This window comes from Chinchilla lanigera, unplaced genomic scaffold (genome assembly GCF_000276665.1).
Source record: "Chinchilla lanigera isolate Chin_1 unplaced genomic scaffold, ChiLan1.0 scaffold00061, whole genome shotgun sequence".
Taxonomy (NCBI): domain Eukaryota; kingdom Metazoa; phylum Chordata; class Mammalia; order Rodentia; family Chinchillidae; genus Chinchilla; species Chinchilla lanigera.
Genome location: NW_004955462.1, coordinates 9,558,835 through 9,584,350, shown reverse-complemented (window position 1 = coordinate 9,584,350; position 25,516 = coordinate 9,558,835). Strand labels below are relative to the sequence as shown.

At 35.5% G+C, this 25,516-nt stretch overlaps 1 protein-coding gene across 5 annotated transcripts in view; it reads left to right on the top strand.

Moving 5' to 3' along the window:
- Pou2f1 (POU class 2 homeobox 1) overlaps nucleotides 1-25,516 on the top strand; it is a 165,069-nt gene that overhangs the window by 125,840 nt on the left and 13,713 nt on the right. For all 5 annotated transcript variants that reach the window (XM_005398232.2, XM_005398227.2, XM_005398229.2 and 2 more), the window contains 8 exons: nucleotides 22-210; nucleotides 1,751-1,877; nucleotides 5,613-5,707; nucleotides 9,864-10,037; nucleotides 15,487-15,628; nucleotides 16,974-17,119; nucleotides 18,256-18,435; nucleotides 19,488-19,593. In XM_005398232.2, coding sequence (XP_005398289.1) covers nucleotides 22-210; nucleotides 1,751-1,877; nucleotides 5,613-5,707; nucleotides 9,864-10,037; nucleotides 15,487-15,628; nucleotides 16,974-17,119; nucleotides 18,256-18,435; nucleotides 19,488-19,593 — 1,159 coding nt within the window. The remainder of the gene's footprint in view (nucleotides 1-21; nucleotides 211-1,750; nucleotides 1,878-5,612; nucleotides 5,708-9,863; nucleotides 10,038-15,486; nucleotides 15,629-16,973; nucleotides 17,120-18,255; nucleotides 18,436-19,487; nucleotides 19,594-25,516) is intronic.

Genomic DNA, 25,516 nt, shown 5'->3' with positions numbered 1-25,516 from the left:
ATGTGTTCTCATTTTGTTTAGCTCACATTGACGCCAGCCCAGCAGCAGTTACTACTACAGCAGGCACAGGCACAGGCACAGCTGCTGGCGGCTGCGGTACAACAACATTCTGCCAGCCAGCAGCACAGCGCTGCTGGGGCCACCATCTCCGCCTCCGCCGCCACGCCCATGACGCAGATACCGCTGTCGCAGCCCATCCAGATCGCACAGGTGAGGAGGGGGCTGAGGGCCTATGGCAGCAGGCAAGCAATAAAACAGCAGATTTTATGAAATATTAAAGTAATTCTCTGATTGTTGGTATAGGCCTGGTAAATGGTACCCTTTCCTTACCACTGAATTAGAAGTAATACATTTGTTTGCTTATTTGAGTTGGTATTATAAACACAGGCTAATTATTTGAATAACTGACTGTTTATATTAAGTGACAATTCTTGAATAAGTAGCTGCCATATTTCTGAAGCAGAGGATTACTGTATTTATCTTAATGAGCTAATTACAGCAAGCACGGGTTCTTTCATGTGCTCTGCAGTAAATGTTGCCACCCATGTGTAAGGGAGACAGCAAGTCATCTCTGCTTTCGAATGATTAACACTGTGAAGAACTGCAGTTGACTGTCATTTGTTTTTGTTTTTCACATTTTTGGGCAGAGCATCCGAAGATAATAAATTTAAGAGGTGCAGACATATAGGACCAAGGAAAAACATAAGTGAAATCTTTCATGTCAAAAAGAAGAAAAAGAGTCAAGTATGATAGCACTTGCCTATAATCCAAAACTCTGGGAGGCTGAAGTAGAAGGACCATAAATTAACCCCATCCTGGCCAACTTAGTGAGACATATCTCAGAATAAAAAAGGGCTGGGAATATATCTGACTGTGAAGGCCCTGGGTTCAATGCGTAATACTGGGGTGGGGGCGAGCAAGTAGTTTTGAGTAAAATATTTGAAGAATTAATAATGAATCTAGTTTTAGACAATTGCTTTATCACCTCCAGAAAAGACTCCGAAGTGGATTTAAATTAGAGTAAGAGTTTGACTACAGTTGAAAATGATGTCAGGCTAATCTTTATTGCTATTATGTACAGTCTTTATCAAGGTAATGTTTTCATTTGGGCTGCTTCCTTCAACATCAAATAAATGCTTTTAGTACACGATCTGTGAGATCCTATGTTGACGTTAAGCTAAATAAAATAATAAACATGAAAGCACATTGAAAATTTTAAAACACTAGTGTAAAATATTATTGTTTTGCTGTGGATCAGATGTGTATATGGATAACTTTCTATTTTTAAATAATTGAACAGATTTCTTAGTTGAGTTAAATAGTGTGATATCAAATTTCATTAACTGTAGATCTTTATTGATGGAAATTCAGGTATGACACTCTTTTTATTGAAGAGACAAAGAAGTCAAATATATAAAAGTTTTTTATGCTCTTGATTTTTAAAATTCATGTTGGGCTCATATGGTAGAAAAGATGGAACTGTAATCATTAATTCTAAAGAACTTTAAATAACTTAAAAATTAGTCATAACACTATGAATCTTAACCTCACAAAAAAAGTAAGTTTTTAAAGAAGTTCCAGGTTTCTCTACATGCCGTGTGAAACATACTCAGAGCATGGGGGACTGAAAACATGCTCAGTAGAGACTCTTCTTTGATTTCTGTGTGACAGAAGTCATTAGTCAGAAGCCTTATAATTAAGCAAACTTATTTTTAGAATCTCCAATCTGTGTTTTAATTCTGCCATTCAGGATCTTCAGCAATTGCAGCAGCTTCAACAGCAAAATCTCAACCTGCAGCAATTCGTGTTGGTGCATCCGACCACCAACTTGCAGCCCGCGCAGTTTATCATCTCCCAGACGCCCCAGGGCCAGCAGGGTGAGTAGTTCTCTAAGCTCCAAACACTAGTGCACCTCTGTTGGTTTTTTTTAAATATTATTTTAATTGTATATATTGATGGGGTACAGTGTGTTATTTCTATGTATACAGTGTATTAATCAAATATCAAGTCTTCATTGTTTCTGGGGTTTGTTTTTGTTTTTACTTCTTTTGCGTTTTTTCTTCTTATATATTCATTCCAAAATCTTTCATTGTTTAAAAATGTATTTTCAGTGTACGTTCAGAATAAAAGAGCCTAGAGTCTAGTGCCAGAGAAACAGACCTATTAAAAGATATTAGATTTGATGTGCACAGAATGCTGTGGGAACCAAGCAGAGACCCTTTGTACTTTTGTGATCAGAGAAGCCTTCACAGTGAGTTGGGAAAATGCCTTCGTACAAGTATAAAGGAGAAAATGTCAGTCTTACAAAATGTAACAGCGTTTGCAAAGCTCATAGACTTGGAAGAAAAATTAATAAGCTGTGTTTGATAACTGTAAGTAATGCCTTAAAAGGAGAATGTAAAGTTGCATGTGTGAAATTTAAGGTCAAAAGATTACAGGAGATGAAATCATTAGAGCACCTAACAAGACTTTGACTTTTAGTCCAGTAACTTAATAGTTAACATAGTTCATTTCAAGTATTTGTCACTTGAAGAATTACAAAAGTAGTTTCTGAGCCCCAAATTTAAACCAGTCCTTTAACCTTAACCCTAATTTGAATGGCTCAATGCCTTCAAATCTAGGAACCCTCTTGTAGGCTATACAGAACTATAGAAAGGTGAAGTAGAAAGGTCACATTTCCCACTTTCTGTTAAGAAAACTGACCCTGAAACTTGGGGAGGAAAAATTAGATGGACAAAAATGCTGGTTAGGAGAACATTGCAGTGGTCCAGTTGAGATTTTATAAGGGCTGAACTATGGTTGTGGGGATAGAAAGAGATGATGATTTGGTGGATAGAGAGGATGTGGTAGCCAGTTATATTTGATTATTGATGAGGATGAGGCTCAAAGTTCTTGGGTTTGTTTTTTTTAGGAAACTGTGAGGGTTTTAAAAAGTCTTTTTATAAGTATAGGAGGAATAAGTAGACATCAGAAGAAGATACTGTGATTTTAAAGGTCAAAACTAGTGAAGAGTTATAATAACAATAGAAGAGAATTCCAAAAAGGAAGGAGGAAATGATTAACAGGAAAGACTTAAGTCAGTACTGAAGTATATTTATCAGATTTGTAATTGTTAAAGCTTCAAGATTGAATGAGTTGGCCTCATTTTCTTTTGACAGAGCCAAGTGCCTGGTCTTTGGACTTCATTTTATTTGAAAGAACAGAACGCAAAGCTGAGCATGGTGGCACTTGCCTATAATCTCCGTATTCTGGGAAGCCAAAGCAGGAGAATCACAAACAAATTCAAGCCCAGCCTAGACAACTTAACAAGACCCTGCTCAAAATAAAATAAGAAAGGGCTTGCTAAACATTTGAAGTATAATACGTATTGTTGAATATTTAACTTCTAGCAAGCAAAATCCAGGCCATTTTCTCAGAGCATGGGGGACTGAAAACACGCTCAGTGGAGACCCTTAGGAAAATTCTTATTGATACATTTCCAAATTTAAGACATAACTTACTGGAGATTTTATTCTGCCCTTTCTGTTCTTACCATTGATTCTGAAACTAATCAAAGAAATACTCTTATTAGAAAATAAATGTTTGTATTTATTTGGCTCTTCCTTAGCTGGGAGGTTGAGGAAGAGGGCAAGGGGTGGCCTTGTGAATTCTAAAACCTTTATGGGGCCTTTCACTTTTTAGTTAACTTATTGTTACTGTTTTTCAATATTTTTGAGCCATTATCCTTTCAAAATACTTTCAATAGATTGGTTTTAATCACTGATGTAAATATACTTTTATTTTTCTCTCTAGACTACCCTTCATGTTTTTTTAAATCAGAAAATTTTGATGTTATGGTTAATTCACTTAATAATTTGTTGAGTACTTGCTGCTTGTCATATTGTACTCTAAGTGTTGGTATTATAATTTTGAATGAGGTGAAGTCCCAGCTACCCCTAGAAGAAACAAAATAGTAAAAATAGAAAAATGAATCAGATAGCAAATCGGTACTAGGAAGACAGCAGATCAGACTAATCGGGTAAGGGTTTACCTGTGGAAGAATGGGTAGATGATCTGAAAGTACCTCTCTGGATAAGTGTCATTTGAGTTGGAACTGATAATGGGGGCAAGGAGAACTGCCACCCCTAGGATCTGGGTGAAGAGTCTCATGAGCAAGGAGAATAATAGCACTGAGAGAGCAACAAGCTTGACCAGGAAGGAAAGACCAGCACAGCTGGAGCTCAGTGAGTGGGAGGAAATGGTAGGAGGTGAGGTCTAAGAGCTACACAAGACTGCACAGATTGTATCCCACTTGTGACAGAAAGTCTTTGGATTAACTGGGGAAGGATATGACCGAAAAGATAATCCTAACTACTGTATGAGATTGAACTATAGGGAGACATAGGGAGAACCGAAATGGTCTCTTCAACTTCTTTTTTCTTAAATCTGCCTTTTAAGAGTTTATTTCACTTAATCATACTTAATCATACTCACTTGCCCCAAACTAATAAAATTTAAATCTGCTTAGGATATTTATCCTATTTGTGATACACATTGTGAATATGCTTTAATTTCTTAAATTTAGGTAGTTTTTAGTTACTTAGACATAATGAAATCTGTGGCCAGTGTAAGTTTTTGGTTGTTGTCCTACATACTCCAGCATTCAGTGTATCAAATTCAGTGGCCTATGGAAATCATCGTTAGGAAGGTACTGTTTTCCCCAACTAATCTTGCCACATATATTTATACAAAATAATTGGTAGCACTCCTTTTCTTTGAAGTACTATGTTGGATAATTTCTACCACTGCTCTTAACCTTGTTACAAATAATCTTATATTGAGTGTTTTAGCAACAGCATTATAATTGAAGTTAAGTCTTTAGATTAACGCCAAATCTCTCCCCCCAGGCCCCTGCTTTTTAACATAAGTTTTCACTGTGTTGCCCAAGCTGGCCTCAGATGTCTAGACCAAGCAATCTTCTGCCTCAGCAAATTGAATAGCTAAGTCTACTGACATGTCCCTCCACACATACCTTACTTTTCAATCACTTTTAAACCAAGACAGTTCAGTGTAGTGCAGATAGAATACACATTTCATCTTTATTATCACTGGAAGGCAAATGTTTTATAAAGAGAACTTTTAAAAAGAGCATCTTTTTCCACTTAAAGGATAGCCTAAACCTTTCATGAACTAGTTACTTTGCTGCTCTACAATATACTGGCATATTCTAGTGGATTCCTGTTAAGAAGTTGATCTGTTTTTGTGGGGGGAAGTTTTTTGGGTTTTTTTTTTTTTTTTTTTTCCAAATTTCTAGTTGCTTCCATTTAAAATAGTTCTTCACTTTCATCTACTCCTTACTAAAATAAAGAATTAGCCTATCAGAGAGCTTACTTAGATTATACTAAAGACATATCAGTTTTAATTTAATGTTATTTATCTTCTTGCCCAAGTTCTACTTAAGTTGTACTTAAAAAGTTTGAATTTTAGATAATAAGACAAAAGTTTGAAGACCAATAAGATGATCAGGCAGTGGGCTGAGATATTTTCAGTTTACATTCTTATTTTTTCTTTTGCTATATGTGTTGAAAGTGACCTTTAATGTTTTCTGGCAATTACGTGTTTATGTTTTATAGGTCTCCTGCAAGCGCAAAATCTTTTAACGCAACTACCTCAGCAAAGCCAAGCCAACCTCCTACAGTCACAGCCAAGCATCACCCTCACCTCCCAGGTCAGTTTTCTCTTACCCTGTTATGGGCAAAGACTTTCATTCTTTGTTTAACTGAAAAGAAAATCAAGACAAAACAAAAGGAACTAATAATCCAAACAGTCTTTAAAAACTGACCAAAAAATTCAAAGCTGGACTTTTTTGCTTGGTAAAACAATGCTACAAAATTGATGTAATCTTTAAAAAATTCTAAAGATTCTGTATTTTCTTATAATTCATAAAGAATATATGTGTTAGCAGTAGTGCATTGTGGCTCTTTGTTGCACACATCACTGTCCTGTAGTTGTAGTAGATACTACCACTTGAACCAGGAACCTGGTGCCTCACCTTAAAACCTGTCATTGTCCCTTGCTTTTCCTTAAAATCTGCAAAGAAGCACAAATCTCTATGTTTTCTTTTCTCTCAGTGCTTGAATGGTGTTTTAGCTCATTTCCACTAGACCATATAACCTCTACAATCACATAAAAATCACGAGTCTTAAACATCTAGAGGTTTTTGGTTCTACCTTCTACTTCTTATCTAGCAGTGACTTTGGACATGTATGTCGTTTGATTTTTCTGGATCTCATCTGTAAATTAGTTGGCTGAACTGGCTGATCCTAAATCCCCTTTCCATGTCTAACTCTCTTTGTCTAAAGTATAGAAGTTAAGGTTTAATACTATATATCATCATATTTGACAGAATTTAACATTCATTTATAATAAGAACTATTGCATTTTAAGAATAGAAGGTAATTTTTTTAACCTAATAAAGGACATCTACCAAAAAAATCCATACTTAATAATCAGACTGAATTACCTTTCTTCTAAGATCAGAACAAGGTGACCACTTTTACCACTTTTATTCAGCATTATACTGACAGTTTTAGAAGTGCACTAAGACGAGAAAAACAAATAAAGGACATACAGAGTATTGCTATATGTTTTACTATCTTTAGAAAGAAAGAACAACTAAAAACTATCCTAACAGGTAGATAGACAAACATAATTGTCTATATCGAAAGTCTTAAGGTGTCTGGGGGGACTTGCTGGAATAAGTGAGATTAAAAAGTATGTAGGATACAAACTCAATATACAAAAATAATTTATATTTCTATATACCAGCAGTGATCATTTGGAAATTGGAATTAAAGATAAACGTAACTTGGCCTACTCATAGAGGTAACTACAAAAGGCACAAGGAAACTTTCAGTGGTGATGAAAATGTTCTGTATCTTTGTTTTTTTATTTGTTTTTTGAGGTACTGGGAATTAAATTTAGGGCCTTCATGCTGAGCTACATCTCCAGCCCTGTTTTGAGACAGGATCTCACTACGTTACCCAGGCCGGGTTTAAACTTTCAGTCTTCCTGCTTCAGCCTCCGAAGGTGCTGGGATTACAGGTCTGGCCAAGGGTTGGGATTTGGACAGAAGCCTGTATGACGACTTCCTTCCTGACCTACATGCTCTGCAAACAATGGCAGGTTTTTGTGGCTTTGTCCCAACTTCCCCTTACTAAATTCTATTCTGCCATTCCTGTATCTGTTTCAGTCCAGCCTGTGGTTTCTAGATTTGGGCTGTTTTGATCTGTAACCATGTACCTAAAGGTACCCAAGCTGTTTTTAGTCCTTTATTATTTGAGGAAGTGAGTCTTTGGACCCTCAAGATGAAATAACAGTCTTACAGTTGCAACTCATCTCTACCTATTAACCAGTTTCACTGCAGGAAGCGTATAGCCATGTAGGATTCTAATAGAGTTGGCTTCTCCAAAATGGTCAGCTTGAAAATTACGTAGTGTCAGGATGTCATAGAGATTAACTTTATTGTTTTCATTGAAGCAGGATAAGAGGCATTTGCCCCAGTTATTGTCTATGGAATGCTTCTAGTATAGTTTTCTGGGCTAGTTAGTGCCCTTGGAGAAAGCCTTGACTAGTGAGGTCAAGTTCAGAGATAAATGACAGATCTAAATTACAAGAAGAAAAATTCACAGCACAGGTCATCTGTAATCCTGGTGTGTAATCTCTTACCTGTCTTCTGCTCACAGGAAGGGTCAACCAGGCAGTGAGGATACAGATCAGGACAGTACCTCCCATTAATGAGTGCTCAGAAGGGGATATTCTGCTTGGAGCTTGTGAGGAGAACCATTTTGTGTTTGTATAATAAGGAGATTTAATGTTTTCTTTTAAAAAAAGCTTAGGGGTTAGGAGTATAGCTCAGTAGTAGAGCTTGTACTTAGCATGTACTAGGCCCTATGCTCAATCCCCACCACCCCCACCAAAAAAGAAAAGGCTTCATGTCCCAAAATAAACTTCAGATGGATTTAAATAAGTACATATCCTAAAACTGCAAAGAAAAGGCAGCAAGGTGTCAAGAATTCTGTCGGGGTTAAAAGTAAGTGAAGCTTTCTTTAGATTTCAACAACAGAAGCAGTGGATGGGGGGAACTTCACCTAAATGACAATCTAAAGTTTATGTACACTAAAAATAAAAGGAAAAAAAGCAAATTGGAAAAAATATTTGAATTAATATGACAGACAAACCTTAACTGTCAACATTTAGTGAGCTCATTTAGGATGAGAATAAGGGCATCGTTAATACATAAATGGGTAAAGGACACAAATTAATTTATATTCAAAAAATACAGATAATACTTAACACATTGGGAATTTTCACTTTCAGTAATAATAGAAACAGTAGCAAAAATAATACATCATTTAGTCTTTGATGAAGAAAATATTTTTTTTAAACTGCTAACACAAATTATGTGGAGGAAACTACATGGTATAGTAGGAACCAACATTAGCAAAAGCCATGAAATTATCCAGTTGCCAAAAAGGTCTCTTGGGAATTTTTCTTATAGAACTATTTATATCAGTGGAGAAACACATGCACAGAGTTTTTCATTGTGAGGTTATCTGTGATAAATGAAAAACTGTAAAGCAGTTAAGTTGTTAAATTATAATAATATTGCCCCAGGCAGTCTTTGGAAAGGATAATTATATGTACCGTAATTACAGTTAAGGTTAAAATGTAGGTTTGTGGGAAAAAATTTAACAAATACCCCAAAATGATGCCTCCTATATTGTTAGTTAAACCACAGATTATTTCCCTTCTGAAAATAGTTTAATGATTTATTATTTTTATAATCTAGTGTCACATGTTTGAGACAGAGTAGTGATAAATAAGATAGATAAGGGAGTCCCTGCTGTTTTGGTAGTCTAAATGGCTATTTATTTATTTTTTATTTATTTATTTATTTATTTTTTTTTTTTTTTTTCGGTTTTTCTCTGGTACCGGGAACCAAACTCACGACCTTGCGCTTGCCAGGGAGGCGCTTTTGCCGCTGAGCTAAATCCCCAGCCCCTAAATGGCTTATTTATAAAATAAATGTTTTAAAATAATGAACCATTTATTAAAAGACATAAAATTCATGCATTCAGACTACTTAATTTTATTTTTGTGTAGTTCAGTCTTTTCCACAGGCTAACGTGTTTAGCCTTTACTATAATTGCCGTATACATGCCTGACAGTCTGCTTTCTCACTGAACATTGTTGTGCTCCCTGTGGTGTTACATGGTTTTCATCATTCTTCCTGAATATAACTGTCTTAAGTTATTTGTTTATAGCACATTACAGTTGTGTCAGTTATCTTTTTGTATGACATGTGAAAAATATAGTGAACATTTACATTTTTAAAATGTTTTATCATAAAAGAGACATTGCTGCTGATCTTCCTAAAAATTCTCCCTCTCCATTTGAACACACCGTTTCCATTGTTTTTGCCACTTTCTAAAGCAGTTCTGGAAGTTCTCTTTGGTGTCTTTAGTTGCTCTGTCCTGATTTCCTTAATGTCCCGAATCAATGGAAAACATTTATCTCTCATTTTCACTTTGGGGAAGATCAGGAGTTGCATGGAGCCAGATCCACTGAATAAGGTAGATGAGGAAATAGCATACATAATGTGTTTATGAACCTACCTTTCCATTGAGTCATTGCACTTCATAAAGACACTCACAGAAGAGGATTTCCAGAATTGCTTCAGAATACAGCAAGAATGATAAGTGTGTTTGAAGCAAGGGGGATGGATGGCATCTGTCTTTTACTATAATTTTTTTTAATGTAAACATTCACTGTATATTTTGATCACACTATGTATGTTTATTACTCTGTTCCTTCTCCAACAGCCAGCAACCCCAACACGCACAATAGCAGCAACCCCAATTCAAACACTTCCACAGAGCCAGACAACACCAAAGCGAATTGATACCCCCAGCTTGGAGGAGCCCAGTGACCTTGAGGAGCTTGAGCAATTTGCCAAGACCTTCAAACAAAGACGAATCAAACTTGGATTTACTCAGGTAGGATGATGATGCTACTCTGACCTAAATTTCCCACATTGCCTGGGTCCAAGTATTTGCTTTACATGTCTAAAGAGGCTTCTGAGGAGCAATATGGTCTTCAGCCATGTTGTGTTTTGGTTTTAGATATATCTATTCTTATTAGTAATTTAGCATTTGTAACTTCGGGGGTGTTACATATACACTCATTTATAATTTTATGTTAGGTTAAACTTTCAAGATTTACCCCACAGTGCAAGCCTCAGAAATCATAATTATATGTGAAAGTTTAAAAGATGTTATGTTGGGGGATGGTATGACTGAGTTCTGTTATTTGAGGAACATCTGGTGCTACATATCTAAGATTAAGAAAGTAAAGATCTCAGGTCTTAACAGTAATTGCAAGGGGATACGTTTGAAGGGCTTACTTTAAAATAGGTTTTTGGGAGAGAGAAGGTAGTAACAGACTCTGTCTGTCTGCCTCCCTGTCTCTTTCTGTCCTCCGTCCCCCAGTCTGTGTGGAAACTAATTAATTAAATAAGATTTAGTGAAGATGAAAAATCCAAATTAATCAAAATCCAAATTAATTTTTCTACTGTCAGCTAGCAGAGGGCTTTTAAAGTGGAATGACTATGCTTTAATGGCTTAAACAGGCATCTGGGTACACAGTATTTTTATTTTAAGCACTGCTACTGACTTATTTCTTGATTAACCTGTCACAAATAATACTTGTAAACCAGGAAAAAAATTAAATGACATTTATGTAAAATGTCAAGATTATTAGATGAAAGGAAAAAAACCTGAAGTATGGATTGGATTGTGTGTTTTTATGGAATCAGGAAAAAAACTGATAATGTTCTTTTCAGAGAATATAATTACTATTTGAAATTTAACCAACCACTTAAATACTATCCAAATGATTTTGTTGAAAATATGTAGTATAGGGGCTGGGGATTTAGCTCAGCGGCAAAGCACCTGCCTGGCAAGCGCAAGGTTGTGAGTTCAGTTCCCGGTACCGGAGAAAAACCAAAAAGAAAAAAAAAAAGAAAATATGTACTGTACTACTTATCTGGTAGATAAAAAAATTCAGGGTAACATCTTTGTTTATATTCTAGATGTTTTTAGGAACAGATTTATATTTCTTATAATTTCTTCAGGAATTTATTTTTGTTCAAAGAAGCTGTATATTGGGAGCATAAAGTGATTTTAAAAATGTAATTTTAAATGAAATGCAGTTTACATTTTTGAAGCCTTTTAAAAATTATTACCTTTACTCAAATAGTGGTTTGCCTTGTTGTGGCATATGACCCAGTATATTGCCAGTAGTAAATGTGCCTCTGTCTCTCTTTTTTCTCTGTCTTTCCACATGAAGAAGTTTCCCTTCATTCCCTTCAATATTCATAAATATTTAAATGATTTACTTTATTGTTTTATTCCTTTTTCCCCCATCCCTGTTCAGCACTGAAGATTCAACCCAGAATCCTCACACTGTGCCCAGCCCTTTTTAAATTTTACTTACTTTGACACAGGGCCTTGCTAAGTCACTAAGTTGCCCAAGCTGGACTCAAACTTGCAACTCTTCTGCCTCAGCCTCCCATAGTGCCAGGATTATGGGCATGCATATCACACCTGATTTTTTCCTTTTTTTCCTATGACCACTTGCTTCATTTTCTTTTTCTGCCTTTTTTTTTTAATGGTGCCAAAAGTTTATTTGAAAAGTGAGGGTTGGAGGAAGGGGTAATGGAGAAACTGGCTCTGTAGAGCAAACTTCGGCCAAACAAGAGAGGAAAAAGGACAAAACCAGAAATAACAAATGCTGTGTCTGGGAGATACGTGGACAACTGTGAAGAGTCACAATAGTGAGCTCCTTGTGGCATCTGTGTCCTTGTATGTCCTCTACACCTCTTGGAAGCCCACAAGAAGCTTTTCTTTTCTTTTACTGGTACATTTTAGGTGTACATAATGATGGTATTCATCATAGGGAATTTGTACCTGTCCATGATATATCTTGATTCTTCTGATTTTTCCATTCCCTTTCCCTCCCTGCCACCCCTTTTTCCCTCCTTACTTACAAAAGCTTCATTTCTGTTATTTCCCTCTATTCTCTTTTTTCTTGTCCTTTCCTTCCTTTCCCCCTCCCCCTCCCCCCTCCTTTGTTCCCTTTCTCATTTGAACATTTTCTTCCCATTTCCTAATATCTGTTAGACATTTTGGTCCTTATTTATACTTTCATTTTCTCACACCAGAGAAACCATGTGGTATTTAAACATGTGTGTGTTATTTATTTCACTTAAGAGTATGGTGGGCTCCGCCGGGGATATAGCTCAGCAGCACAAGCGCCTGCCTGGCAAGCGCAAGGTCCTGAGTTCAATTCCTGGTACAAAAAAAAAAAAAAAAAAAAAGAGTATGGTGAGCTCAAGGTGCATCCATTTACCTACAAATCTCTCACGCTTATCCTGCTTTGTGGCAGAGTACTACTCCATTGTATAAAAAAAAAAAAATCACATTTTCCTTATCTATTCATTGGTTGGTGGATATTTGGGCTGTTTCCAAGATTTAGCTATTACAAACAGTGCTGCTATAAACATGGGTGTGCATATCCTGCTGTGGTATGATGCTTTTAATTCTTTCAGGAAGATACCAAGAAGTAGAAGAGCTGGGTCAAATGGAACCTCCAGTTTTCATTTTTTAAAGAATCTCCACACTGCTTTTCACAGTGGTTGCACCAGTCTACACTCCCAGCAACAATGGAGAAGTGTTCTTTTTTCTACACAGCCCTGGCAGTATTTGTTATTGGTTGGTTTCTTGAAAATAGCCATTTTTTTCTGGTACCACTCCTTAATTTTTAAAATAACTGACGCAGCAATGGCAGTGGTTCACACATCTTGACTCAGTGACTTAAAGCACATACAACTAGTGCAGGATGGGAAAATCTGCTTATTAGCCTTTGTTTTGGAGTTAATTACCTTAATTGTAGTTATTCAAAGTTACTTTGAGTCCAAAAAATATATTCGTGTTTATATGCTTGTGTACAAGAGGAAAATTAAACACTCAAATTTGTTGAAACAAATCTCTATTCTCTTAGTAAATACATGTTATTAGATGTTTTAAAGTTATTTTCTGATTCCAGTATTGCTTTTTAAAGGATTACTACAGATGTCATTACATAATTAGAAAGTATGTTGTAGTATATAACACATTTATCAGATGTGTTACATTCATTATTTCCCCATTCCGTCTTGGTTCTTTATTCCTTTTACTCTTTTTAGAAAAGTCAAAGGATATAATGTACCTAGATTATGTGTGCATCAACTGCTTACATCTAACTTTTGTAGGGAAAAAGCCAAGAGTTACAGAGCACTAAGCCAAACATATACCAAGTCTATGAATATGAATATATTAACTAAAGGATCTGTTGCTTTTTATTACATTAAACAATTACATGTCTCAACTAAATGAATGTGCATTTGTGCCATGGTTCTAGTTAATTGATAGCATAGCTTCATTTCCAGCTATGAACTTAAAAGATTTTTGCTTACACTTACATATGATCCAATTTGGGAATAGATATTTTATTTTCTGCTTGTCAAAATTGTTTTCATAATAAGATACAGTTGTGAAAATTTCTTAATGAATCATGAATTAGAGTGTCAGAAAACGTTTACTGCTAATTGCTACTGAACATCTTATACTCAGAAATTGCCAGTTTTAAGTTATCCTGAGTTTTTCAAAAAGCTGTGAACAAATGAAGTGACCAGGAGGACATGGATAGATGTAACCCCTAAACCGTAAATTCAGTGCCTGACTTACAGTAGGTACTGAGTGAACATTCCTTGATAGATAAACATATGTATGTGTATCTTTAAATATATTTATATGATACAATGGACAGCATTTGTGGCCTGGTTGCGCTATCCTGCTGCTTTCAGTTTTACTATAATTGGAAGGAAATCAATAAAAAGTCCACCTCCATTCTAGCTGGGGAGAGAGTGTTTGGCGCTGACAGTGATGTTCTTTATCGTGTCGTGCAGTACAATAGCCACCAAGCACTAGTGGCTGCTGAGCGCTTAAAGGGCTAGTATTGTGACGAATTGGATTTTTTTGTATGGGAATTGAACTTAGTACCTTGTGCTTGCCAGGCTGCTGAACTACATACCCGGCCCCTGGATTTTTAATTTATTGGATTTTAATTAAAATTCAGATGGCCACATATGGCTGGTGGCTATTATAGGGACAACACAGGATCACATAGATCATATGAAAGTCAGGTATTCTCTATGCCTCATTTTATCTTATGGTTCTACATTTGTCCTCTTTTAAACCTTTTATCAGAAATTGTTCAATAGTAAAAAAGTGGAGTTTAATAAATATTATTTCATTTCCTTTAATACTACCTAATACATGTGCCTAATAATGTTGGATTCAAAATATGCCTGGGGAATAGTGTCAAAAGACTAGGACAGTCCCAATTCAAAGTAAGTGTTGGCAGAATGACCTTGAGTTGGCTGTCTCTGTAGAATTAGCTGTGTAGCATATAGGGCCAGAAATGCTGTTTCGTCTTTGCCTTGCACTAAACTAATTGAAATGAGTGGATGAATCATTTAAACTCCATGAGTTTCTATTATATGTCTATAAAATAACTATTAAGATATGACTTTTCCCAGCTTAAATAGGAAGATCCAGCTGGAAGAAAAGCATTGTATACATTTCAAAGGTTATAGGCTCATTTGGAAGACATCTTTTGTAATATATTCAGGAGATCATTGTTCTATTGCTAGGAGGTTACCAAGTTTCCAGTGCTCATGAAGGTTTTACTAAATGGGTCAAACCTCTCTGCTGTGAATTTCTGTCTCTATAATGGTTACAGAATGGTCTTTTAGAATACCTGTTTTTTGTAACCAACTTTGAAATCCAAACTAAGGGTGAAAATAGATTTTTTTTTTTTTACTGATCTAGAAATACTTTATAGGAAAGAAAAATAAAACGAATGAGGGATCGTTTCTAAATTTTAAAGTTATATATAGGAAGTTTGGTTAGCTCAGAAATTCCTAGGATTATCCAGACCATTACATCTAATTCCTATAAGTGACCCAGGGAAACTGATTTTCAAAGATTACTAAAATCACTTTGGTTACATGAATTAAGAGGGTTGTTGGAATCAACACTATCTTTTGAGACTAAATAGAAGTTTTAATATCTTGATTATTATGTAATGTAACAAACAGGGGTTCAGAAGGGAAAGTATCTGGGGCAGTGTTGAATGCTGACCTGATTAAGGTTCTACAATCTTTTGGACTACTGTGCTTGGCTTAATGACAGAGTTTAGGTGGGACACAGTAAAGAATGATTGTTTGCTAGGTTCTTCATCTAGAGCAGTTATTGGAGCGGCCCTGCACAGTAGAAGCTGTAAACATTAGTGAAAGGAATCTCTTTCTTTTCCTTACCACCTTTCCTGCTCTGGACTGTACAGGGTGATGTTGGGCTCGCTATGGGTAAACTATATGGAAACGACTTCAGCCAAACTACCATCTCTCGCTTTGAAGCCTTGAACCTCAGCTTTAAGAACATGTGCAAGTTAAAGCCACTTTTAGAGAAGTGGCTAAATGATGCAGGTAAGTGACTTAAGAAATTTCTTCAGTGCCCATTGGAATTTTGAGAGGAAATTTTACAATCTGGGGTTTTGTTTCTTACTCAATTATTGATTCTTAAAGAATTTGGGGTTGAAGGGTGGGGAGGGGAATAAGAAAAGAAGAAACAAGATATATCATGTACAGGTACAAATTCCCTATGATGAATTGTATCATTATGTATGTCTAAAATGTACCAATAAAACAAAAAGTTTAAAAAATTTTGACGCTTGCGAATCTTGGGGTGATCATTATAAATTATGACTATTTAAATCAGAAAGCTGATTCATTTAAATATTTTAGTAATTACAAGGTAAATAAGCAGCAGTAATTTCCAGCCTTAAAATTTCTTGTATTTGACCCAGGATTCAGTACACTCGCACAGTTGAGGAAGAGAATAAGAAGGCCTGTATAGTTAGATAAACTTGAAGAACAGATTCGTTATTTCTGCCTTGATGAATTAATGGAATTTGTTCCTGATAATATTTCTGCTTTTATTATTAAAAATGGCTATATTGATTTTCAAAGATCAATTTTATACAAAAACTTGGACATCTAGTCTTTATTTTGTGTCAAGATACACTTTCGGAAAATTTGGATTTTGAGCCTCAGAATCATAGACTGGGAGAGCTAAATGAAACCACAGAGGTGCTTGAGAATACTGTGGTTCTTACTATAGATGTGTAGATTTGGGTAAGAGAAACTTGAAATACCCACCCTGCTGGGTGTTGATTGAGTAGCTCTGGGTGTGGCCTTGCCATCCATAGTCTCCCTGAGTTCCATTGTGAAAAACAGTGAGTGCACTCCATCTCATTTTACATATAATACAGAGAATCTCAGATGTATGATATACCTACGGTTATTAAGCTATTAAATGAAAGAGAACTATTTTTAACTTTAAGAATAAGTGTATTTCTTTCTCACTTATACCAATAAAATGAGAGATCACTTATAAGATTAAATAATTAAGTATTCAGTAATTTCCAAGAAGATTTCTTCCTTTTATTCTGAGAGCTCATAAAAACTGAACAGAACAGAAGTGAGAGATTTCTGTCTAAGCCTCAGAATAGTAAATATTTTCTCAAAAACAGAAATCAAAAAGTATTTGGTGACAATATAGTCATTCATCTTGGGAGAGAGAATGCCAGTAAGGACAGTAGAAAGACCCATATTATGAATAGTGTTTTAAGGTAGGTTATTTGAAAATCTTTTCACACTTTTGTATAGCTTAAAATAGTTTGTCAGTTTTATTGTTGGTATTAATATATGTTTTGTTTACGTGAATCATTAGGCTCAGCTCATTTTAATTTTGCTTTCTTCATTCCTACAGAGAACCTCTCATCTGATTCGTCTGTCTCCAGCCCAAGTGCCCTGAATTCTCCAGGGCAGGGAGTGGAGGGTTTGAATCGTAGGAGGAAGAAACGCACCAGCATAGAGACCAACATCCGTGCGGCCTTAGAGAAGAGTTTCTTGGAGGTCAGTTAGGTATTTACTTAGCATGTGCATAGGTTTGGCCATGATACTGGTATTGGGAACTGTGGATGATGAAAGATGAACTTGTCAGTCTCTGCCTTTATGAACGCCTGAATATAATGAAAAAAATACAACAGCAAGTTACTGGCAAAGGAGACAGAGTTGGAAGGGGCTCAGAACAGACCTTGTTTGCATCCACTCAAGCATTTGGTGTGAAAGAGGTAATGGTGTCCGTATGATATATAGAAATTCATTCTACAGATTGGAAAAGGTAGGAGAAAAACACTTCAAGCAGAATTCCCTGTCAGAGTCCTCTGGGGAAGCCATAAGCTCTAGCAGTTCAAACATTAGTAGTCTAGTTGGCCAAATTTGGTATCTGCTCTAGAATGGTAGCTTGGGGCCAGAACACTGGGTACCTTGACTGTCGGGCTGTGGAATCCCAATTAGTTCAACAGATGTTCAGCAAGTTGTCTTTTGTTTTTTGTTTTAACCAGGGGATGTTGTAATCAAAGCTTCCAACAGAATTTTGACTTCTCTAATTCAGAAAAAGTTTGAGTGTACTGCAAGGATCACTCAGTCAGCACTCTTCCTCGGCACTGCCTCCTGTTAACTGTGTAATAGGGAAGTCACTTGCTTTCTTAAAACTGAAGTCCCCACATCTGTGAGATACCTGCCTCTCCTGACTCAGGGGAGTACCATAAAGTCAAGTTGGTCAGTGTGCATAATGTACTGAGAAAACTGCAAAAGTCCTGCTAGTATATAAGATTACAAAAATAAATTAATTAAAATAAAATAAAATAAATAAAGGGCCGGGGCTATAGCTCAGTGGCACAAGTGCCTGCCTGGCAAGTACAAGGTCCCAAGTTTGATTCCTGGTACCAAAAAAAAAAATTTGCATAGGTATTTTATTAATTTTGTTCAAGATTAACAGACCTAAAAATGTAAAATTTTCAGAAATAACTTAGAATAAGTATAGTAAACACAACCATGTCCAGTAGAGTGAATATCTACAGAAGCTGTCTGTTGAAATGGCCTAATGTGGTCATATATATCACAGCTTTATTTTCTGACTTGTCTGCTGCTTTCATTTATATCAGTTGTTCAAAAGTTATTACAAAAGATGTTTTTCCCCTCTTTAGAATCAAAAGCCTACCTCAGAAGAGATCACCTTGATTGCTGAACAGCTCAATATGGAAAAAGAGGTGATTCGTGTTTGGTTTTGTAACCGACGCCAGAAGGAAAAAAGAATCAACCCACCAAGTAGTGGTGGGACCAGCAGCTCACCTATCAAAGCAATTTTCCCCAGCCCAACCTCACTGGTAAGAATGGAAGCCTCAGGCTAATTATTGCAATTTTACAAATGGCCTACAAAATCATTTTTTTCCTACCAAGAATTTATCATATGTATACAACATTCATACTGAATAAATTTAGAGTAACAACTTTAATTCTTTCTTGTTTTATTGCGCTTCCACCATTCTATTCTCTTGTATGGTTTATTAAGTTCTTCAGTAACTGATAGTAAGTCCAGAAAACCCCTTAGTGACTCTTTACTCATCTGAGGTCTAAAGCCTTATTTATTAAACATTATTGACAGTTAATTCTCAGAGAATCTTTAGCTCTCATTATGTTAAAATGATCATCTTAGATCCTCATGCTAAACAACAGTCCCTTTCATATATTCGTGTCCTTGTTGAGTCACAGGGACAGGTAGTGCTAAGTAACTCCCTTGACTTTTAGGATGATTGTAAATGTAACTGCTCCTGTGCCCACCAAGTTTCAAGAGATGGCAGGTTTTCATTTCAGTTCCTTTTTTATTAATTTATTTTTATTCCATTTTGAACATCTTTCCAGTGAAGGCTTTAAAAGCTAAAGTCAGCATTAAAAGTACATATCAGTCAAGAGAAGCCTGTGGTTAAATGATGGAGCTTTAATTATGAAGTTGATGAGATAGTAGGTATAAAAAAGATGATCACTACATAAGAGTTTCTTGTGTGTAACTTTTTTGTGTTTCAGATTTATTTGTACTAGGAAAAGAAGCAGTACTTCTTAGAAAACTAGACAAAATTTTTTATTTCAAAAAGAAATTTGAGTTTTTAAAAAATTTGCTTTGCAATCTTCCTGTAATACCATTTCATTAAAAACAAAAACAAATCAGTCTTGCTCCCACCAAAATGAAAAGTTAAAAGCAACATAAGATACCACCACCACCATGCCCAGATCCTGTCAGATAGTTTTTCTGTTTAGGTAAAGTTGATAATAGTATACACTGACATAGAGTGTGTCTGACTTTCCGTTATTGAAGTAGTTACAAGATGTTTCGAGTTTTGATTTTAAGGGTTTTGTTCATGTTTTCATGTCTGACCTCTAGGTGGCAACCACGCCAAGCCTTGTGACAAGCAGTACAGCAGCTACTCTCACAGTCAACCCTGTCCTCCCCCTAACCAGCGCTGCAGTGACTAATCTCTCTGTTACAGGTGAGCAGTCCCAAGGCATGTGGCTATTAAGTACATGATAGGCCTCTAAAGTTTCTGTGTGAATCTGCCATTAAATTGTGACTTAGCCCTAACAAAAGATGTCTGTGTTTTTTTAAGTTATGTATGATAATCTGAACTTCAAAAAATATCAAGCATGATTTTGTCAGAAAAGATTCTTTCACCCAAGAATATTCCCTTTATCTCTCTCTTTCAATCTATCTCAATCTCTATCTCTATCTCAATCTCTGTCTCTATCTCTATCTCTATCTCTATCTCTAATCTCATATTTTGAGATAGGGTTTTACTGAGTTGCCCAGGCTGGCTTCAGACTCTGCTAGGATTATAGTTGTCTGCCACCACACTCTGCTTTCTTACCTCTTTTGTACTTTCCCATGTTAGTAGACCTAGAGATATTTCAAATGCACAAATTTTTAAGTAACTCCTTCCCTTACAGTTTTAGTAGCTGCAGCTTCTTGCACTCAGGAAATCATCAGGTTTATCACCTCAAAGTTTATTGCCACTCCGGACCTTTGCTCACCAACCCCCACAACCCATAGGAAACTCCATCCATGCCTTTGTAACCCTTCCTACATCTTGAGATGTCATCCATTGTAGCCTGCAGTTCTTGGTCTGATGTTGATAAACTACTCCAGCATATATATCAGTTCCTTCTGGAAACATTGTTTAGCTTCCCCAGGAAGTTGTTCATTCCTATCTATCTGTATTATAAGTATATTTTTATAAATCTGTCTTTCCCAAGGGCTTTGTACTTCTCAAAAGATCTATATACTGTGTTCATTTTGATACCTATCTTAGTGCCTAACACACTAAACAATAAATAATTATTGAAGAAGTCAGTCTTTTTTCCTTTGGCCTCCTTTAAATAGCAAATTTTCCAATAATTTAAGATGATTTATAGCACTTTGTTATGTGTTTCTAGTTATGCAAAATATATAGTACAATATGCTGAAAATTAATTCATAATGTTGATTATATGCTTGTAAGGCATTGAGTGGCTTTGTGATATTTCAAAATCAAATTTGATTTAACCTAGAATTGGAGACTTGATTTTCTTTACTCGTAGTTAATTTTATAATAACTCTTCAACTCTAAGTATGTTGTAAAAATTCAGTAAAGGGCTTTATATTGTATTACATTTTTGTTACTAGAAAATTTTATAATTTTTATTTATTTTAAACAGCACTTCTTGACCTAAGTGTTAGGCATCTTTGAGAATTTGAAAACTACAGACTTTTCCCTTCCATAAAATAGACATACAGTTTCTAGTAAAAATCTTATGTCTGAAATCTGTCCACAGAGCTCGTATTTCCTCTTTTGTTTATTTACTATCATTTGGAATTGGATTTTAGAAATAAAGGGGAAAAACCATATCCTCAGTCTCTTTTTTTTTTAAAGAAAAATCTCGATATAGTCATCTTTATTTTCCATAGCACTTGGCACATAAAAGGTCCTTGATACACTTCTAGAATCAATAAAAAAGTTATCCTGACTTCTCCAGAAACATGTGTCTGATATGTTGCAAAACCGTATAGAAATTCCATATTCTTTTATAATCCCAGCTAAATGCACTCTAGTTCTTTTTCCAAAATGTTGCCTAATAATAAACAAGTTTATTCCATAGAAAGATGGAACAATTACAATTATTTAGTCGCATAACAACAAAGATTCAAGATATGGGAAGCAAAAATGAACAGAATTAAAAGGAGAAATAAGTAATTCAGAATGATAGTTGGAAATGTTAATAATCCATTTTCAGTTATTAATTTGAACTATATACCTACTTGTTGTCAAAGATATATAAGGTTTTATCAACACTAATCTCTGAATGTGAAAACACATTTTTTTAAGTTCACATGGGCATTCACCTTACCAGTCTCTTCTGGAAAAGAGGAAGAGAGATTGGCTTGGCTTGGCTTGGCTTGGCTTGGCTTGGCTTGGCTTAGTTCAGTTCCGTTCAGTTCAGTTCAGTTTAGTTTAGTTTAGTTTGCTTTCTAAAGGCCAATGTTACCCTGATACCAAAGCTAAATAAACATATCACAAGAAAAAATTATACTCATATCCTCCATGAAAACATGTACAAAAACCCTCAGCAAAATCTGAGCAAATCAAACTTGGCAATATATGAAAAAGGGGAATTCATTCTCAAAATGTACACTTGGTTTACTATCTGAACACCAATTAACATAAAACACTAGGTAATAGAAGAAAGGACAAGATACACATGATCACCTCCATACACAGAGAAAAGATACTTGACAGAATACAAAAGTCACACATGATAAGATTCTCAGACCTGGAGCCAACAGCATACTTAGTGAAGGACTGAGTGCTCTTCACTCCTCTCCGCTTGCCTCCAAGATTTGGAAACAAAGCAAGAATGTCTGCTTTTGAGATTTCTGATTAACATTGTACTGGAGGAAATGACCAGTTTCTTAAGGGAGAACAAAAGTTAAAACTGCCTTTATTTGCATTATCCTATGTGTGTGAAAATCCCAAGGAATCCACAAAAAACTACAAGAATTAATCAGTAAATTCAGTAGTGGATAGTCCAAAAATAAAGTTAAGAAAATAATTTATACATCATAGCTCCAAAAGAATAAAATATTTATAAACAAGTTTAACAAAGGAAGTGAACACTTATATAGTAAAAACTACAGTTTGCTGAAAGAAAGTCTAAGTAAACACAGACATTTTATATTCCATGTTGATGGTTTGGGAGATTCACTATTCTTTTCCTTTAATGTTTTAATGTATGTTTGCAATACATAGTGAATACATTAATCTGGAATATTGGTACACACACATGTCACATCTTGATCCTTTCTACTTCCCCTCCATACTTGGCATTCTTCAGCTTACTCCAACTTGATTTATAGATCAAACACAATCAGCATCATAGTTCCAACAGATTTTGGGTTGTTTTTTTTTTAAGAAATTGATAAAATTTTAAAATATATTAAAGCAATCTAGTACAGCAAGAACAGTTTTGAAAATAATGAAATTTTAGGACAAGTACCTCCATTTTTCAAAGCTTACTACAAAGATACAATAGTCAAAACAGTATAATGCAGGCATAATGTTAGAATAAATGGAACAAAAATGAAAGTCCACAAACCAACCTTTAAATTTATGCTCTGTTGAGCAAACGTGTAAGACAGTTCAATAGCAAGAAGTCTTCAATAAATAATTCTAGTCTGATTATATACACAAAGATCAGTTTAGAGCCTAACCTCATACCATGCACAAAATTAACTAAAGTGAATCAGAGACCTAAATATAAGAGCTAAAAACTATAAAACTTGTAGGAGAAAAGTCTTCATGACTTTAGATTAGGCAGAGTTCACAAAGATGCACCACCAAAAGAAAGCACAATGCATAAAAGAACAAAAATATTGAGCTTTGTCAAAAGTAAAATCTTTTGTACTGGAGGACACACCTTTAAGATGAAAACACAAGCCAAAGACTCGAGAAAACACTTGCAGATCATGTATCCAATAAAGGAATTGTATATAGAATGCATAAAGACTGTACAGCTCAACAGTAAAAATATAAACACCCCAGCTTTTTAAATGAACAAAGGACTTAAGTACACATTTTAAAAAAAAAAGTGTGACTTCACCTGATCTTAGCCAGAAGGCTGAGAAGTGATATGAGTGACTGATGAACACATGAAAAGATGTTCAACTTCATTACTCTGAGAAATTCAAATTAAAACTACAATGAGATACCAGTTTTATTCACTTGAATGGCTCTGATCAAAAATGACCAGAAGTGTTGGGGAGGAAGTGGAAACACTGGAATTGATATTCCATCATGTGTGAGAATATAAATGATATTAACCACTTTGGGAAAAACTTCAGAAGTTTATTTGCAAATGAAACATAAATTTGCCATCCTGTCAGGTAATTTGCCCCAAGTGAAAACATTCACACAACAATTTTTACATTAATGTTCATATAAGCAGCATTATTTATAGCAGACAACTTGTAAAGAAGCCAGTGCCCATCAATTGGTGAATGAATGAAATGTGATATATCTGCACAGTAGAATATTATTCGACCAAATAAAAAGTAATGAAGTGTTGATTTCTGTTTCAACATGGATACACCTTAGTAAAGGAAGCCAGGTACAAAAGACTACATGTTGTTTGGTTCCATTTATGTAAAAAAAAAAAATTTTTAATCTAGCCAGATAACACCTGTAATCTAAGCACTCTTGGAGACTGAGGCAAGAGGATCACAAATTCAAGCCCAGCCTGGGCAATTTAGGCAAACACTGTTTCAAAACTGAAAAAGGAATAAAAGGAAGGAGAGAGAGAGAGAGAGAGGAGGGAGAAAGCAGGAAGGCTGGGGATGGAGTTCAGTGGGCAGGCCCTGAGTTCAAAACCCAATACCACTAATTCAAAAAAAAAAAATCTATAGAGATTTCAGAAAGCAGATGAGTGAGTAGGAGTGGCAAGTAATGGCAAACAGACACAACGAGGCTGGATTGTGGTGTGGTTCTACAACTCAAACGTGATTTAAAAATCATTGAATTTTACACGTAAATTGGATGGATTTTATGGCACATGATACTTCAATAAAGCCACTATAAGCAGACAGGATGGGAACCAAGAGAAGTCACTAGACACTCACCTGTGCTCAGATCTAACTTCCTCCTAACCTGTAAGCTCGGTGGTGACATCTTCATTGTTAAGGATACTGAGGCTCAGCAAGCCCAAGTTCTGATCAAAAAACGTAATTGCCCAAGGAATTAAGTTACCAAGAATTTAAGGTCATAGAAAATAGATAGATAGATAGATAGATAGATAGATAGATAGATAGATAGATAGATAAGATAGATAGATGAGTGACTCACGGGGAGAATTGATTTAATCATCCTGTTTTATTGTTATATAGTGCTCATATGACATTCAAATAGGAGACACCTAGAATGTGGTTAGAGTATTATAATCAGAAAAAAATACCTTGAATAGTTTCTGGAGTCATCACCTCCTAGCCCAAGTTGAATTCACTGATAAGATTTATAAACCTACAGGATTTAAAGGAAGAGATTCTGAATTATTTGAAAGTGGCACTGGCGAGGAAAGAAAACAACCATTTTAAGCTTTTAGCCCCAAGACATGAGATCTTTGGAAATAGGGCCATTTCAGAATTCAGGTAAAATTAAGTTTGATAAGGTGAGAAGTTGGTCAAGAAAAGATTGGACGTACAGTGAAATTTCTTAGCAATAGAAGGGAAATAAGAAATCCTCCTACAGGAAAAGGGCCTCCTCTTAAGAGCATACACATGTATACAGAAGTCTGTCAAACAAGAGCAACTGCAGCCTCAGGTGCCCCATGACAGGGATTGTTCTGATAGATTTAGAACTGAGGAAATAATGAATGGAAATGGGATTAACAGTATCCAAAGGTGTAATTGTATTTAGGGCCAGCTGCAATTAGAAGAAATCATCTTGTTTATATTTTTTAGAAGGGCAGAAGAAGTGAGTCCTTCCTTTTCACTTGACAATAAAAAGAATGTGCTTCCCTCGTTCAATGAGATACCACATAGCCTCTTTTCTGTGGCGTTAGGAGGGGAACTCAGAATTATTTTTAACACAGATAGTATGTAAGTTGGAGAGTAGAAATGAAAAGAAACTTGACTGGAAGATGTCCTGATTGTAGACCAGATTCAAAATAGATTTTAGAAAGAAAACTACCAGAAGTTGTCATAAGGCAGTTACAAAAGCAGAGTCTTCTGCAGCTTAGTAATAGATTTTATCATTAAAAAATATGTCAACCATGTGTGGTAGCACACACCTGAATCAGAGACTCTAGGAGGCTGAAGCAGAAAGAGTGCAAGTTCAAACTTAGCTTGTGCAACTCTGACTTAGTGAGACCTTGTCTCAAAATTAAAAAGGG